General features: G+C 40.6%; 1 protein-coding gene across 2 annotated transcripts in view; it reads right to left on the bottom strand.

The window, feature by feature from the left end:
* Positions 1-438: 438 nt before the first annotated feature.
* Positions 439-14,760, bottom strand: part of shroom3 (shroom family member 3) — a 42,235-nt gene continuing 27,913 nt past the window's right edge. For both annotated transcript variants that reach the window (XM_005944391.3, XM_005944393.3), the window contains exons 16-24: positions 13,848-13,924; positions 11,118-11,203; positions 10,268-10,985; positions 9,931-10,159; positions 8,929-9,074; positions 6,188-6,287; positions 5,836-6,001; positions 5,426-5,547; positions 439-3,737 (exon numbers count right to left, since the gene is read on the bottom strand). In XM_005944391.3, coding sequence (XP_005944453.2) covers positions 3,351-3,737; positions 5,426-5,547; positions 5,836-6,001; positions 6,188-6,287; positions 8,929-9,074; positions 9,931-10,159; positions 10,268-10,985; positions 11,118-11,203; positions 13,848-13,924 — 2,031 coding nt within the window. In that variant the 3' untranslated portion in view covers positions 439-3,350. The remainder of the gene's footprint in view (positions 3,738-5,425; positions 5,548-5,835; positions 6,002-6,187; positions 6,288-8,928; positions 9,075-9,930; positions 10,160-10,267; positions 10,986-11,117; positions 11,204-13,847; positions 13,925-14,760) is intronic.

The raw sequence follows: 14,760 nt of genomic DNA, 5'->3' as shown, positions 1-14,760 counted from the left end.
TTATACAGCAAGGTGAGAAAAGTTTATAAACCTGATCCTGCAATGAGTCACAGAGGACCTATGGAAGCCCAGATATGACAAAAATGTATCAAACAAAGAAAAAATGTAAGGATTAAAAATAAAAAGGTCACCATTGTTTCCTTTTGTACTTTACTCACCTGACAACACATTTTCTGTGTTTAAAAAAAAATTACCTAAATTTATTTAAGTAAGAAGTTAGTGGGGTCAACTGAAACAGAATTAAAGGGACACACCACCAATTTTAAGTCAGTCTTATCACCATAATGTTTAAATCTGAACATCTCTGTTCACGTACGTGTGTAAACACAGCTTGAGAAATAATCTCAGTGAGTAACCAAACTCATATTTCAAATTTTTCCAGGGACGCCTGGCTTCAAAGGCCAAAAAAGTTCAGGTCCTACATCCTGACAGTTTTAGATTAACAATTAAAAAAAAAACAGCCACCAGTTGAATTTGTGTCAAAACGTCAGCACAGGGATGTTGGATTCGACACAGAGTAAGGCTACGGGTATTTTCAGTATCAGGCAGAGAGGGAGAAAGAGCTGAGGTTAAATGACATACTACGATGCCTCCTCCACCTAAATGAGGTGTTTTATGTTATGTCCAACTGCGAGGAGGCCTGGTTCAGACCCGGGATGCACTGGAGAGATTAGATGTCTTGGCTAATAGAAGAGCTGGAGGAGGGGGCCAGGGAGAGGAGAGCTCAGACTGCTACTCCCACAGCCTGCACTCAGATAAGTGGCAGAAAACGAATGAATGGATTGATAAGAGAAGAAACTGATGCACAGGCAAATCTGGCATCTAAAGGTTTTACAGTGTGGGTCTTTCTTTTCTCTGAGAGAGCTGGACTGAAAGGAGTTTAAAAATATGTTTCTCAGTTTTCTATGAAACTGAAAGTCGTTCTGAAAGAAGGATAATTAAAATAAAATGTCATGTTACATAGTGGGAAACATATTGTTAATTTAAAGGTTTCCTGGAACTGAAAATGTTTCTATAAATGATCCGAAAGTTAGAACATTACAACCTCTCAACTGTAAAGGTTTGCTTCTTCTCAGCATCACAAAGTTAAATATCTTTGGGTTATTTTTCCGATTATTCTTTTTTAAGTTGATATCTGTTGGAAATCAGTGGATTTTAAGGTGACTACTGTAGCTGGCAACATTTCTGACATAAAAACCCCCTCCAAAGTCCAAAATTGAACCAAGATGAAATCTGGAAGAAATCTCAGCCTGTGAAAGTCTTTGGAATCGGAACTTTTCCTCATGAAGCGTCAGACTTGATGAGAGGCATATGACAGTGTTTATGGGTCAGTGTGATTTCTGCTGCAAACAGCAGTGGGACTGCTACAAAGTGCTACAAGCTGCAGATGTGCAGACAGCAGTGGCAGTAGTTGTGTTACAGTTTAACATGACAGTGACGATTACAGCTCGTCTTCAGGATTTTTTTGCTTTCTGTCCAGTGAAACAGTGAAACGAGATCGTAGTCCCTCTGATTTTGGTGTTCATTAAGGTTAAGGTGATGTGAGAGTGAGGCAGGCTCTGTGGAAAGATGGAGAAGATGATGATCTTTTAAAGATGGTGGTGCTTTCTCTTTGGGAGATAACTGCTCACGTGCACCAGCTATCAGATAGAAAGACCTCATGGAGGAAGGTCTGAATGTTTGAGGCTCCTGAAAGTATCACCAGTCAGTTAAAGGACAATTCCAGTGTAGTAATATTTAATTTACCTCCATATGATTTATTCTTGGGCTCTACTAGAGTAGCTTTGCATAATTCACAGTTTAAAATAATCTTTATTTGTCTTATACTGGGGCAACTCTGCCTGTAACAAGTGGATTTAGCTCTTTCTCTTGCAACAACTGCAGGTGGTGGAGTTTAAGTCCATCTAAACAAAGGATAACACCCTTTACAGAGAAGCAGCTGAATGAAATCAGAATAGAAAAGCAAGGAGATTGTCCACTAGTAACTATACCATGGATGGTATATTAACTATACTAACCCTAACCTGAGTACACATAGTCTACAGGGTTTTTCATTGCTCTATTTTGTGCATTCTCCTCCTGCCCTGACCTGGAAATCAGTCTAACAGAACCATCTTGAAGAATGTCCCAGTTTCTAAAAAACATCTGGAGGTCAGAGCAGAGTGAGGATACACAAGTGTTTTATGCCTGAAAGCTCCACACTGAAGCATTCATTCATAAATCCAGCGTGTTATTTTCCTGTTCTTTCTATGCGTTTCTGCTTCAGTGTTCTTTATGTAATTGGCTATGACCCGTTTTCTGTAGCCACCGTGGTGTCACATGTTTTGAAGCTTTGATTTTTTTTGTGACTGAGCCCATAAACTCATCAGGAAAATGTTTACACAGGTCTCAGCAGTTTTAAGGCACTTGTGTGTTGACATTACTTTTTAAACCTGGAAGCTACGTCTGTCTTTTGTGTGTCTTTGTGTGTCTCGTTGTGGTTTTACTTCCACTTTTGAGATTGCCTGCCCTGCACTCATGAGTTTCACCTGTGTGTGACTGTTCCCACCTGTGCCTCAGGACTATATACATTTGAGTGTGTATAAATAGTCCTGTTTGTCTCTTCATCTACCTCTCATTACTTGCACTTCCAGCACTCCTTTTTTGTGGATTTTTTTTGATAAGAAAATGAAGGCTTGCTGTGTAAAATACATCAGTAGGAACTATATGCCACATTTCATGTGTAACAGAGAATGCTTTAAAGCAGCAGTGCCTCATTTTGTTCTTCCCCTTTCTTTGTGTCTCTTCCTCACTTTCTCTTTTCGGTTCTCTGGTGGAAGGAACTAAAATGCAAGAAGAAGAGGTGAGGAAGTACAAACTGAGAAATGGGTAAGAAGGATATGTGTGGGAAACACTGGGTATCCCGTCTTTATGACACATACAGATCCCAGAGTAGAAAAACCTATGTGAAAGTGAAACTTTGGCCATGTTTAATCCATCACTGAAGCAGGATATATATAACAAAAAAAAAAGCAGAAGAGGTCTAAGTGTTTAAAAAAATGGAGAAAATCATCCACCATGCTGGAATTGTCCTTTGAAGGATTTGATGATAAACTTTCCTGGTAATCCTCTGACCTTAAAATCACTCAACCAGCAGAGTGTGGTTAGAAATATTGTCTAGTTGCTGGCATTGAGGTGAACAGAGGCCTAATGTGCAGTCAGGCGTGAACAGAAAGAGGCACATTAAAGGCTTTTCTTCATGTGTGAAGTCTGCATAGTCAATTCAAAATGGGCGGAGCCTGTTTTGGGGCATCCTTCGTGTAAAGCTCCTTCAGTTTTTATGGTGCTACCTGTCCTTCGTGTTCATGATGTCACAGTGATGTCACAGTGGTAGATCTGACCACGTGGCTAGGGCTTATAATTGCAGCGGGTGGAAGCAGTGGTGGAAACAAAGAAGAGCAGGGCACGGGGCTTGCTGCGGGCCAGCCGTTGGCCTCTGCCAGCTCTGCTGGTAGGCTCTCGGCCAATCGCGTCAGCTGCTCCTCTCCCCGTCGTATGAGGTCGTCCAGGTGTCGCTGGCGGATCAGAAGGGAGGGCTTGGTGCTGACGAAGCGCCGGTAGTCTTGGAGTTGGGGTTCGCTGAGGTAACTGGACAGGATGGCGTGGACCACGCGCTGCCGCCGGTCCAGGTTCTCCTTCAGCTCTCGAGCGTCTTCGGTTTGGCGAAGGAGGAGAGAGCGCTTGTGATTAAGGGAGTCCTGAGGAAGAGGAAAACAAACACGTATATCAAACACATACATCTATATATCTTCTTTGTTTATATATTTCAAAATCACATGCCAATAATGCTCGTCCTCGCTCTCCTTGCATTTTTTCCTGTTTATTTGTTGCCTCTCCACAAGGAAGGGAGTTCTTTCTCCCTACAGTCCCGAAGTGCTTGCTCACAGTGGATCTCCTGATTATTGGGGTTTTCTTTCCAGTGTTGCAGTCTTTATCTTATCTTTACCAAATGCTTTGAGAGGACTTTTGTTATACAAAGAAATAGTCTCTAATAACTGCTGTGTTTGTGTTACCTGGGGAAATGAACTTAATGCAATAAGACATTGCGACTTAATTCTTTAAATCACTACCATGTAGTTTATAACAGTGGCACTGGGTAAACAAGTGGATAGTACTTCAGCTCCCCCTTGTGGCTACAGATGGGAAAACTTCTTTCTTTTACAAAGTGTTCTTAAACGTGTGACTGCAAAAAAAAAAAAAAAAAAGCTCATTAAAGTATTCATAAACAACCGATAAGATGTATAAAATCAACTGTTTGATCTTCTTAAAAAAACAACCACTGAACACAACTGACTGCTTTCATAACACATTTACCAGAATTGGTCTGAGTTTGAGGCCAGGGCAGCAGATAACCACGAGGTAAAAGTTAATATTTCATCTTTGAGTTGACTCAAAAGTTTAGACCTATTATGTCGTCGGGTGAGAGCAGATAAAGATACAGCAAACATTAACAGAGTCAAACATCGATTGTCTTCACTGATTCAAGCTCATTTTTTTTCCTGTGTGCTCCTTTGTTCAGAAAAAGGGGTTGAAATAAACTCTCATATATCAAAATATTTGGGACTGAAATCTTTGTTGGGACTATTTTTAATATCTGAGATGATACAGACACGGCTTAAGTCATACAGCAGAACTGCACACTATTGAGATCAGGGTTATTAAACACAATTATTCACAGACCTTCCAAAAAAATGAAGAAACTTTTTTTTTTATATAATTTGGACCATCTTCCTTTGACTCTATTGAATTTGAAAGCATGCAGGTAAAGGGAAACAAATAATAAGGAAAACAGCAGGGAGGCAGATAGTGTGGTGCAAAAGTTAAAGTCCCTTTCCCTGTCAGTTTTGGTCCTATAGAGGACCAAAACTGACAATATCAGGATTCTGATAAATATTTATATGTATTTAAAATAGTCAAAAATGTAAATAAATATAGAAATTAATTCATAAAATCTGGCAGAAATTTACCATCTTGTTTCAGTTTAGCTTTGTGTTACTTTCCCCATTTGCTTACTTAATTTTCTGTTTTATTTTAGTCATTTCACCTCTTCTGGAATTTATCCATATTTATTTCCCCAAATCTAATTATCTATTATTCTTTTCACACATGCCTACATATGCTTCTAATAAAACACATAACTCAGTCTGAGATGGTTTGACCCCCAAGAACCTTGATCTGGATATCAGGCACTTAGTATAAAGACACTTCAGACACTGAAGTGTCAATGTGCCAAAGACATTAAGGGTATATGGAGGAAAACTGTCACCGTATGAAGGGCAAAACTAAACCTAAAATGAATTTAATTTAGTTACTGTCCCATTTGTTTTACTGCCTGAATCACAGAACTGCAGGTGTGATGCAGGCAGGTGGACTCTGCATGTCTCACCCTCTCTTCAGCCGCTTCTTCTGGCGACAGCCCGTCTCTCTGCAGAGCGAGCAGAGATCTGTCAATCCTCGACAGCCGGCTGCACAGAGACAGCAGCAAGTTCACGATCCTCTCCAGATCACCTGCAAACAACAAACAGGTCAAAGACATTTTTCTTACCTTTTAGAAAGAACCTATTTCCTTGTCTGCAGCTCATATTACCTGCGGTGTTCCACAAGGCTCGATTTTAGGTCCTATTATATTTTTTTTATATTTGTTTATTTATTCTCCAAGGTCATTAAGCCTCTTTCCACTAAAGATAGAAATACTTACGTCTGAAACTTGGGGTCCCTTAAAGCCTATCTGCTGTGGATGTGTAATGAAAATGACATATTTCTGCTTTTTGTCACAGCGTCACTCTGATGTCATACCGATGAACACGCTGTACTTGTCCTTCTCGTTGGTTTTGAGGTGGTCCTGCACCATTGTGTCGATGCTATCCCCCAGCGCCTTGTGATGCTTCTGCTCCTCACACAGCGCCTCTTTCTCCCGCTTCAGAGCCACCACGCTGCTCCTAAGAGCTTCACACAGCTCCACCTGGTGGACAGCAGGAGAAATGTGAAAACAGTTGGCAGTTTTACCTTCTGCTGCTGGGATTTTAGGCAAATATTTAAAAATAAGACTCATTTACAGATTTATTGATTTGTGCGCCTACATTATATCTTAACACTGTTAATTATTCACATTTTAACGAGAAATTATTATTTTTATTTTTTATTTTACCTTCCTGGTGTTGAGATCCTTCTCTTCTTCATCCAGATTGGGCTCCTTCTTGTGATCTGCCGCCGTGCTCTGAGCAGGATCGCAGATGCCAGCCTGGGTCCTACAAAGATGACAATACTATTTAAAAACAGATATTTTTGATGTGACAGCCCTGTATTTTATCCATTTTAAAGCATTTGAAAGAACAGAAACACTTTTTCAAGTTCGATTTAAAAACCAGGCTGATGAAGTGGAGGCTCACATTAAAGAAAAAGCTATTTTACTGACCAGATACAGTCTGTTATGCCAGCAACACAGTACCACTAGGTGTCAGTGTTGCTGCAGGAATAAGCCTGAAGGGCTGATTAGATGGAAAATGTAAAAAAGTTGTTTTATTCCTACTTGTGGCCTTTCCATTAAAACAATATAATCAGATAAAATATGAAGAGCTCTTTTGGATCAGAGAGATGCAAGAGTTTATAAAACAGGCAAAAGAAGCCCCACCTTCATCAGCTCTGGCAGTTCATCCTCTGGGTGAACTCATTAGTAATAATAATCCAGTATTAAGACACATTTTAGGTACATTTTTTGCACTGTGTCAAAGTGTATTTTCATATTGCAGATTTCTGAACTTTCTAAATGTAAATAGCGATGAACACACTCTTTGTTTCACAGAGTTTAAAAAGTCACATGCATTAGGTTCATTTTTCTACCTGTATGACCATCCTGGTTATTAAATAACATTAAAAGGCACATGCAGTTCCTCAGTTTGGTAAAACTGCACCAATATGGAAATGCCAGATTCCAGACAGCAGGAATGAAGAAGTTCCTTTTCCTCTGATGAAATCAGGCTAGGGAGGGGCAGCCCTGCCCCAAGTGGTTGGGGGTAAGTGGGTGACTATCGATTTGTAAGTCATAGCACACCACTATACAACTCATTTTGAGTTTTTTTGGGCGTCCTTTCAAGTCCACTAAAAGTAAAAAAAAAAAACAGCTGCTTGGTTTTCTTAGTTGTGAAATCCCTTTTAAACCTTGCACTTAACTCACTGTCCTTTTTAAAATTATATATTTTTAGCCCCTATACATACCATCCCATTCAGGTAATGATGTTTAAGAAATTCTCATGTAGGTTGACAACGCTGTCCAAACTGTGCTGCTGTTAATCAGGTTTGTCTGGTCTCACCTGTCTGACTTTGACACTCAGTCAGCAAAGGAAGCTGATTTTGAACCCGCAGGTTACCTCATCCACTCGAGCAGGGTTAAAGACCTCGAGAAATCAAAATTAATTCGATGCCGGGTTCACTCATGACCCCTAAGAGTACTTCACAAGGAGTGTGGCAGCAGAGAAAATCAAAGAGGTTCAAAAGCACAACCTCTACAATGACGGCTGTTTGTCTTCTCATTCTTTCTGTGAACAACGCGTTTGCCAGCGAACTAAAACACACTCGAGATGTCACTGACATCACAGGCTGTGACTTGCAGGGACAGCTGAGGCTCCCAATGTTCCTCCTTTGCTTTGACAGCAGCAGATAAGAGGAAGGAGGCTGTCAGCATACACAGCAAGGGTGATAAATGCTGGTTTACAGGAAGTCCATTACCCCCAAAAATGTTCGTGTCGTGCTTCAGTCCCATAAAAGTCACTCTGTGCAATTTTGCTCTTGAGGCTAAATAAACAGAGTCATTGTGGAGGCCTTTAGTTTTGCCTTACATAAAGCACTTTAAACAGCATCACCAGACTGTTTAGTGCACTCCAGTCTTGTAATTATCCAACTATTTGGAACCAACTATCTTTGATTGTAAGCCTTTGTTTGTTCTGTGTAAGTGGATGTATCAGAGTGGGAATGATTCTGAGTGAATCTGCCGACACAATAAACAAACTAGAAAGGTTACACCAGCGCGCTGTACTATGAAGCAAGTTCTACATACCCATTTTCATAATTGGCTTAACATACACCGATATTGGGCTAAGTGGTCACATGAAGTTGGTTATCAACTTTATATGCCAACCCAGTCTTTCTTAATCTAGCTAGGAGCCCATTCACGTGAATAGATGATTTGACAGCATGTGACCAATCAAAGACATGGTTATTAAAGACATTATAAAAACTCAAAGCACTTAGAGTGTGCTGTCATTATGCAGATGTGCACAGATCCTGAAGTAGAAAGCCTGAGTAAATAAAATAAATAAAGAGAACAAGCAACATTGTGAGATCCATTATGAATCAGATTTTTAGGTTTTGTCAAACCAGCCAATGCAACAAAAGCTTACATATGTGGGATCCTCTCAATATTCAGAAATAAGAAATCCATTGTTGGTTTATGATAAAACTCAGTTGAATGACCTCAAGGACGAGTCTTGAGTCATGTTAGCTGAGAAGTGTGACCTTTGTATCAAAGAGGGAGGCAGCTGTTGTGTCTGGAAAGTGCCTTAAACCTGCATTCTTTTAGAGGACCAGCAGGGGGCAGCTACTCTGCCTGTCAGATTATATAGACATCTCTTAGAAATTGAGCCTCCTTCTCCTTTGATCTATGACCTCAGTAAACACTTTCCTGATGAGTTTATGGCCTTGATAGGTAGTTTCAAGTCTAATTTAATAGAGTTTGGTTTTCTTTTTGTACACTTGGGTCCAATTTAGAGTCAAATAGATGATAAAGCAGGCTTTGCTTTAGGGCGCGACCGCCCTCAACCCTGATTCTGTACAAACTCACTCCCCAGAAGAACAAATTAGAAAATGCAGCCAGAAATAAAAGGGTTTGCTTACCTGTCATCCTCTTGGCTGCTGCCTCTGTGGGTCCATTGTGATTTTCCAATCAGTTTGCTGTTTGGAAAGATCTCCTCCAATAGCTCTATAGTGGATTTACCTCCCCACGTGTCCAAGAGGGGCGCTAGAGAGGGGTCCTGCAACACCTGGAAAAAAGAAAAGAATAAAAACTAAGCACAAAAAGAAAGGTAGTCAAAATTAAACAATTTCTTGTAGTTCAAAATCAGTCATAGCATTGCACTGGAAAAGAGGGGAAAGGAGTTGCAGTTGAAGACCATAAACAGTGCAGTGAACTCCAGACCCAGGAATAAATACTGGCTGTACCTTTTTACACTGAAGAGAAACATTTTCTGACAAAGACAAATTTAGATGCATTGTTGAATTTTTGCACTTGTATTTCTTATATAAAAAATCTCAGAGATTAAAAGTGTAGTTAAATTTCTTTACACTGACAAAAAGGGGAGTTAAACTGCTCTGGCCCACTTAAGATCAAAGTGCACTCTATGTGGGCCATAATGTGAAATGAGTTGGACATCCCCGCTCTAACCCTTTAGAGAAAAGTGAAGAGGACTTGTGTGTGTGTTGGTTAGAAAGATTATTTTCTTTGTCTTGTGATTGCCATTGTAGAACAATTTAAAAACAGAGTCATATTCCGCTTGCCTAGGGTTAGGTTTGAGGTTGTCACTGATGCTATTAAGTTATGCAACTTTTTACATTTGTAAAACCCTTTTTTATCAGGTAAAGCTACCACATCACAAGCCTGCCAAAACTATTCCATGTCATTTGGGAGGCTAGGTTGGTATCTTTGAAGAAAAGTCAAACAGTTCCTAGTAAATGTCCAATTGTATATTTACTTGAAATCTCATCCCTATTAAAAAATGGGAACTCTTGAAGTAGATTTCCCCTGTTCTCTGTCTGCTAAGCCCCAAATATTTGATGATTCCTCCACACACAAAGTCCCGAGACTCTCCAGCAAGATACAAATTGACTTCAGACACTCACCAACTGCTGAGCCAGAGCCTCCACTCTCAGCTCTTCAGATGTCTTTTCCCTTTTGGGCAGCGGCTGGTACTCAAGGCTTAGGTTGTCCTCTGTGGTGGCAGATGTGGTGGTTGGAGTGATGGTGGAGGGTTGCATTGAAGGAAGTTGACTGGGCACAGAAGAAGAGCTGACTGGTAAAAACTGGGGGGAAGACTTTCTTGTGGAAATGGTGGAGAACTCCGAAGTGGAACTAAAGTTGGAGAAATGGGAAAATTAACGGAAGAAGAAAATAATTTTTAAAAATCAAAACAACAGTAATGACATTTCAAATAAAACACACAGATATTGTAAAACAAACCTTCCCACTGTCTCCTCCTTAGTCTCCAGCTCCAGCTCCACAGGAGGAGGTGGAGGAGGGAAATCCTCAGTGATGTTTGTCTCCCTGACTGGAGGAGAAAAAGGTGGAGAAGGAGGTGGTGCAGGATTTTGGAGGAAGACCTCATCATAGTCCTCCAGTGGTGTGCCTGTGGAAGTTTTGGGAGGTTGCTGTTGGCTGACGGAGCCAAAGAGGCTGGTCTCTGAGATTCGCAGTGAGGACAGGTGGACAGTCGGATGGGAGAACGGCAGAGGAGAGGATGTGCTGCTTCCGCTACCCTTCCTTTTAGGTGAGGTTGGTGTCACTGGGGAAACTGGTTTTACATTTTCTTCAGAAAGTCCGCCTCTTATCTCTAAACTGGAGGCTCTGCCTCTGTAAGTGTGCTTTGCGGTGTCCTGTAACAGGGTGGCGTCACTCAAACTGTGTCTACTCTGTTTTTCACATTCAACACCAGAAATGTTACTTTCTTCACCACTGCCTACGCTCACTTGCTGGATGCCAGGGAAAGTGATGCCATCCAGATTGGCCTGGCTCAACCTCTCGCTTGATTGCCACTCATCGCTGCCTCTTTCCTGAGTCCTGGGTGTTGACAACGGGTAGGGCAGGCCAACAGAGGCTGCCAAGGTGGAGGTGCTTTGGGCACGCTGGCGCTCGCTGTTCCTCTGCCGTTCCTTACGAATGACCGGTGTTTGGGAGAAGCCTGGGATTTAAAAACAAGGAGGCTAGTGAGTTAAATTCAGTGAATCCTGGAGTGTGTCATAATTGAATAATAATTAAAAAGGCTGCAAATTTCACACTTTTTAATGTTTGTTTTTTTTTAAATTTCACTCACCTGTAGAGGGTCCTATGGGCTGGGAGGTGTTCATGCTGTTCTGGGATGGAGAGATGAAGCCTTCTGGTACATGGACGTTTGCAGGTCTTAAAGGAAGACATGAAGAAAAGAATAAAGAAAGCGAGGAAAACAGTGGTACTGAAAATATATCTACAACTAAGCACATTTTGTTGGTTTAAAATTTGGACAGCAATGGGATTATTATCTGACAATAAGTGGCTCCTGGTTAGCGTTCAGCTCTAGTAGGTCAACTGACCGTCATCGATTCCGTTCATTATAGAAAGAATTTCTAGGTATAGCCCGGAGCTTCCGGTTCAGTGGCCTCAGGATAATATATTTGCTTTTCGTGTATATATTGGAACCTGCGGATGTTGAGCACGGATACAGAAGGCAGAAATGAGTTTCATCTGAAGGGTGTTTCGGACCACTGTTAGATAGGAAGAGAAGCGCAGTCATTTGGGAGGGATTCCAACTAAAGATGCTTCTACTTCACATCAAAAGGAATTGGTGATGTGGTTCAGCATCTCACTACAATGCTTTCTTGACTCCTCCTACATGGGATGGAGGACCCTACAGAAGAGCGAGGCAAACGTGAGAGACTATGTTTCTTGCCTGGGTGGGGAATGCCTTGGTGTTGAACTGGAGGAGGTGGGTCAGGAGAGGGAGGTCTAAGTAACTCTGACTTCTGCCTCTGCGACCCAGACACAGGTAAGTGGTAGAAAAGCATTGCACGGATGGGTGTCTCATGATTTAATTATTATTTTATCATTTTATGTCATTCCTATTCCCCAGAGAGTAAACCATAGATTATTATGAAAACTGGATGCCAAACTCACTGATGTTGGATTCACAGAATTTGCATTAGTGGGTTTTTTAATTTGACAAAACGTCTTGCAGACATAAAGTAATCGACTTTAATTAAAGTTCCAGGTCGACTGAAGACCATTAGAGAAAATTCTTCTCGGTCTGCAGTGGTTTATAGCTGCAACATTGTTTCTGGCAGCTGGTCAGAGTATTGACTTGTGTGTGTTTCATGTTTTCTTAAAGCATGTATGTGGGTATGTGATCAGGATGCCTCTTGGGCGTCTTCAATTGGAGGATTTCCAGGCACTTTTAACTGGTAGGAGAGTCCTGGCTTAGACTGAGAACATGCTGGAGAGACTATAGATCACACTGGCCTAAAAACGCCTCGAGTTGACCTGAAATAACTCGCTTAGCTGGCTGGAACTGTGACCCCAGATAAGCACAAGACAAATGGATGGAAACTAGTACTGCTGCTTTAGGAGATGTTACTGGCTGTCAATCCATAAAGTAATATAAAATATATGCAAAGTGTTGTTTTCAGGTTTAAATAAAGTGCTATTGACCTTTAGTTGTTCCTAACATCCAGTGTCCTAACTGTGATCTAAACTACTTTTGATCTTATCAGCTGTTTGTGCTCAGTTATCTGGATTTCTGCCCTCATGTTCCTGGTTATATCCAGACACCAGACTGATCTGTGTAAACACACACTCAGAATTCCTCAGATTGACTTTTCACCTTCACATTTTAAGGGCAAACATATTTAAATGTCTGTAACTAATAAATCCCTGCAGACAAGAGTTGGTATTCTGTTTATTTTTCCCTCTCAGTGCCAGGGAGTTTTTCCTGCTTCTTAAAAACTCCTCATTCCTCCCTTATTTAACTCCTTCTTCTCTTTCTTACTCCACCCTGAACTCTGAGAAGGCCAATCTTCTGCCTCATTTTGTAACTTTATACCCTTTCTTCCCTCCTCTCAACTTTAAATACTATACCTCCTCTTGCCTGTTCTCATTTCATACAACAGATACTCCCTTCTTTTTCTCTAAAAGCTTTTCAGAAAGCTGCCTGGAGTTTCATTTCTAAAGAACAGAAGAAGTAAAGCTGTAAAACCTTCTTACACCCTCCTTCCTCTTTTTTTTTTTTTTTTTTACTTTTACTGGTTCTCAGTTGCTCCTCTTCTTTCCTTCTTACCACCACCTTCCGTATTCATCCTTTTCAACTCTTGCATGCCATCTGTTCCTCCTTTCACCCATATCTCCTTTCACCTTCTCCTTTAGCTCTGTGTCTCCTTTAGCTGTTGCCCCTGTGCCTCCATCACCCCCAATCCCTTATATCCTTTATATCCAGTCCTCCTTTCCTTCTTTCTCCTCCTAAATGTGTCCTTCTCTCCGTGATGCCAACAGCTGGGCACAAGATGATTTTAAAATAGCAAAGAGCCTAAAGCAAGCACAGTCTGTGAGTCCACAGCCTTTTATGGAAGAGAGCTAAAATACCGCATTCAGCAATGAACCTGAATTCCCACGATCCCTCAGTCCTTAGTCACATTTTAAACCTTATCTACTAAACTGAACGAATCGCCAGAGAAAAGGCTCTGCAGAGAGACGTTCAGGATCTTAACTTTTGTTGATTATGCATCGATGAAGACTGATTAAACTTTCAGACACTTCAAATAGCAAAATTCTTGTCTTAGCAGAATTCTTTTTACTCATTTACAAGCAAAGTTAGGTTATTATGCTTTTGTTTTACTGATTGTCTGACCCACTTGAGCTCACACTATGAGGACCAAGAAATCACTTGCACGGTGCTGTACTTAATAAAGTTATAAAGTTATGGATCCTTGATGGTCATATGACAGGAAGATAGTAATGAAGGACCAGAAGAACCCACCAGGTGAAACCCAGACATGGTGGTCATAGAAACGCGGCGTACCTGTCGGCAGCCAGAGCACAGCGTTCATGTTCCGAGATGAAGACGCCAAACATCCGGACATCGTCTGGAAGGAAGTCCTGAAACACAAAGAGAGAAAGTGGAATAATAAATTTCTTGTAGTTTCATACATATTAATGTATGTATGTTTAGCCAAATCAAAGCTTATAACCTCTAAAAACCCTTGGCACATTAAGGTCAAGTACAAGAAGTCAGTTTTACTTCTTGATATCCAAGGAGTCACTGGCACCTTAATGTCAAAATAACCTTTTATATATTATAGATTTTTCCACTTTTAGGGTCACCCAAATGGAAATATTTGAAAACAGAGAATGCAAAAGCAAAAAAGCAAGAATGAAATTTTCTAGTTTCTATGTGGGTAAAACCTAACCTTAAAGCAGGCCCCTGGTGACCTGGTGGAACTTAAGACATTAAAATTCCAGAAGATGCTTTCTGCAATTTCTTTCTATGATTATCCAGGTTTAGATGCAGATGGAGATGATAAATTAAAGGGTTCTGCCTTGATCTGGTTGCTGAATAATAATAATAATAATAATAATAATAATAATAATAATAATAATAATAACAATAATAACAATAATAATGATAATAATGTGAGAGATACACATATTGACGGGGTCGGGTTATGTTAAAAAGTATAAATGGTTATACTTGGTTCATTGGTTCAAAGGTACCCCACACTTCTTTGTTTGCTTGTTTGTTCTGGTGTATTTTTCATTTGAACTGTTATTCTGCCAGAGTACTCATATTTACAAGATGGCATTGAACGCCCCATTGGTGTGTCAGAAAAACTCTTTTGTACGTATGTTCCTTGAAGGGATTTTGGAGTCGTTCTTTTTCCACCGCAGCAAAGGGCTAGGAGTTGGAGGGGAGCTGCTGTATGTTTTTGTTATGA

This window comes from Haplochromis burtoni, unplaced genomic scaffold (genome assembly GCF_018398535.1).
Source record: "Haplochromis burtoni strain Fernald_Lab_line unplaced genomic scaffold, NCSU_Asbu1 Contig_382, whole genome shotgun sequence".
Taxonomy (NCBI): domain Eukaryota; kingdom Metazoa; phylum Chordata; class Actinopteri; order Cichliformes; family Cichlidae; genus Haplochromis; species Haplochromis burtoni.
This window is presented reverse-complemented; position numbering and strand designations above follow the sequence as displayed.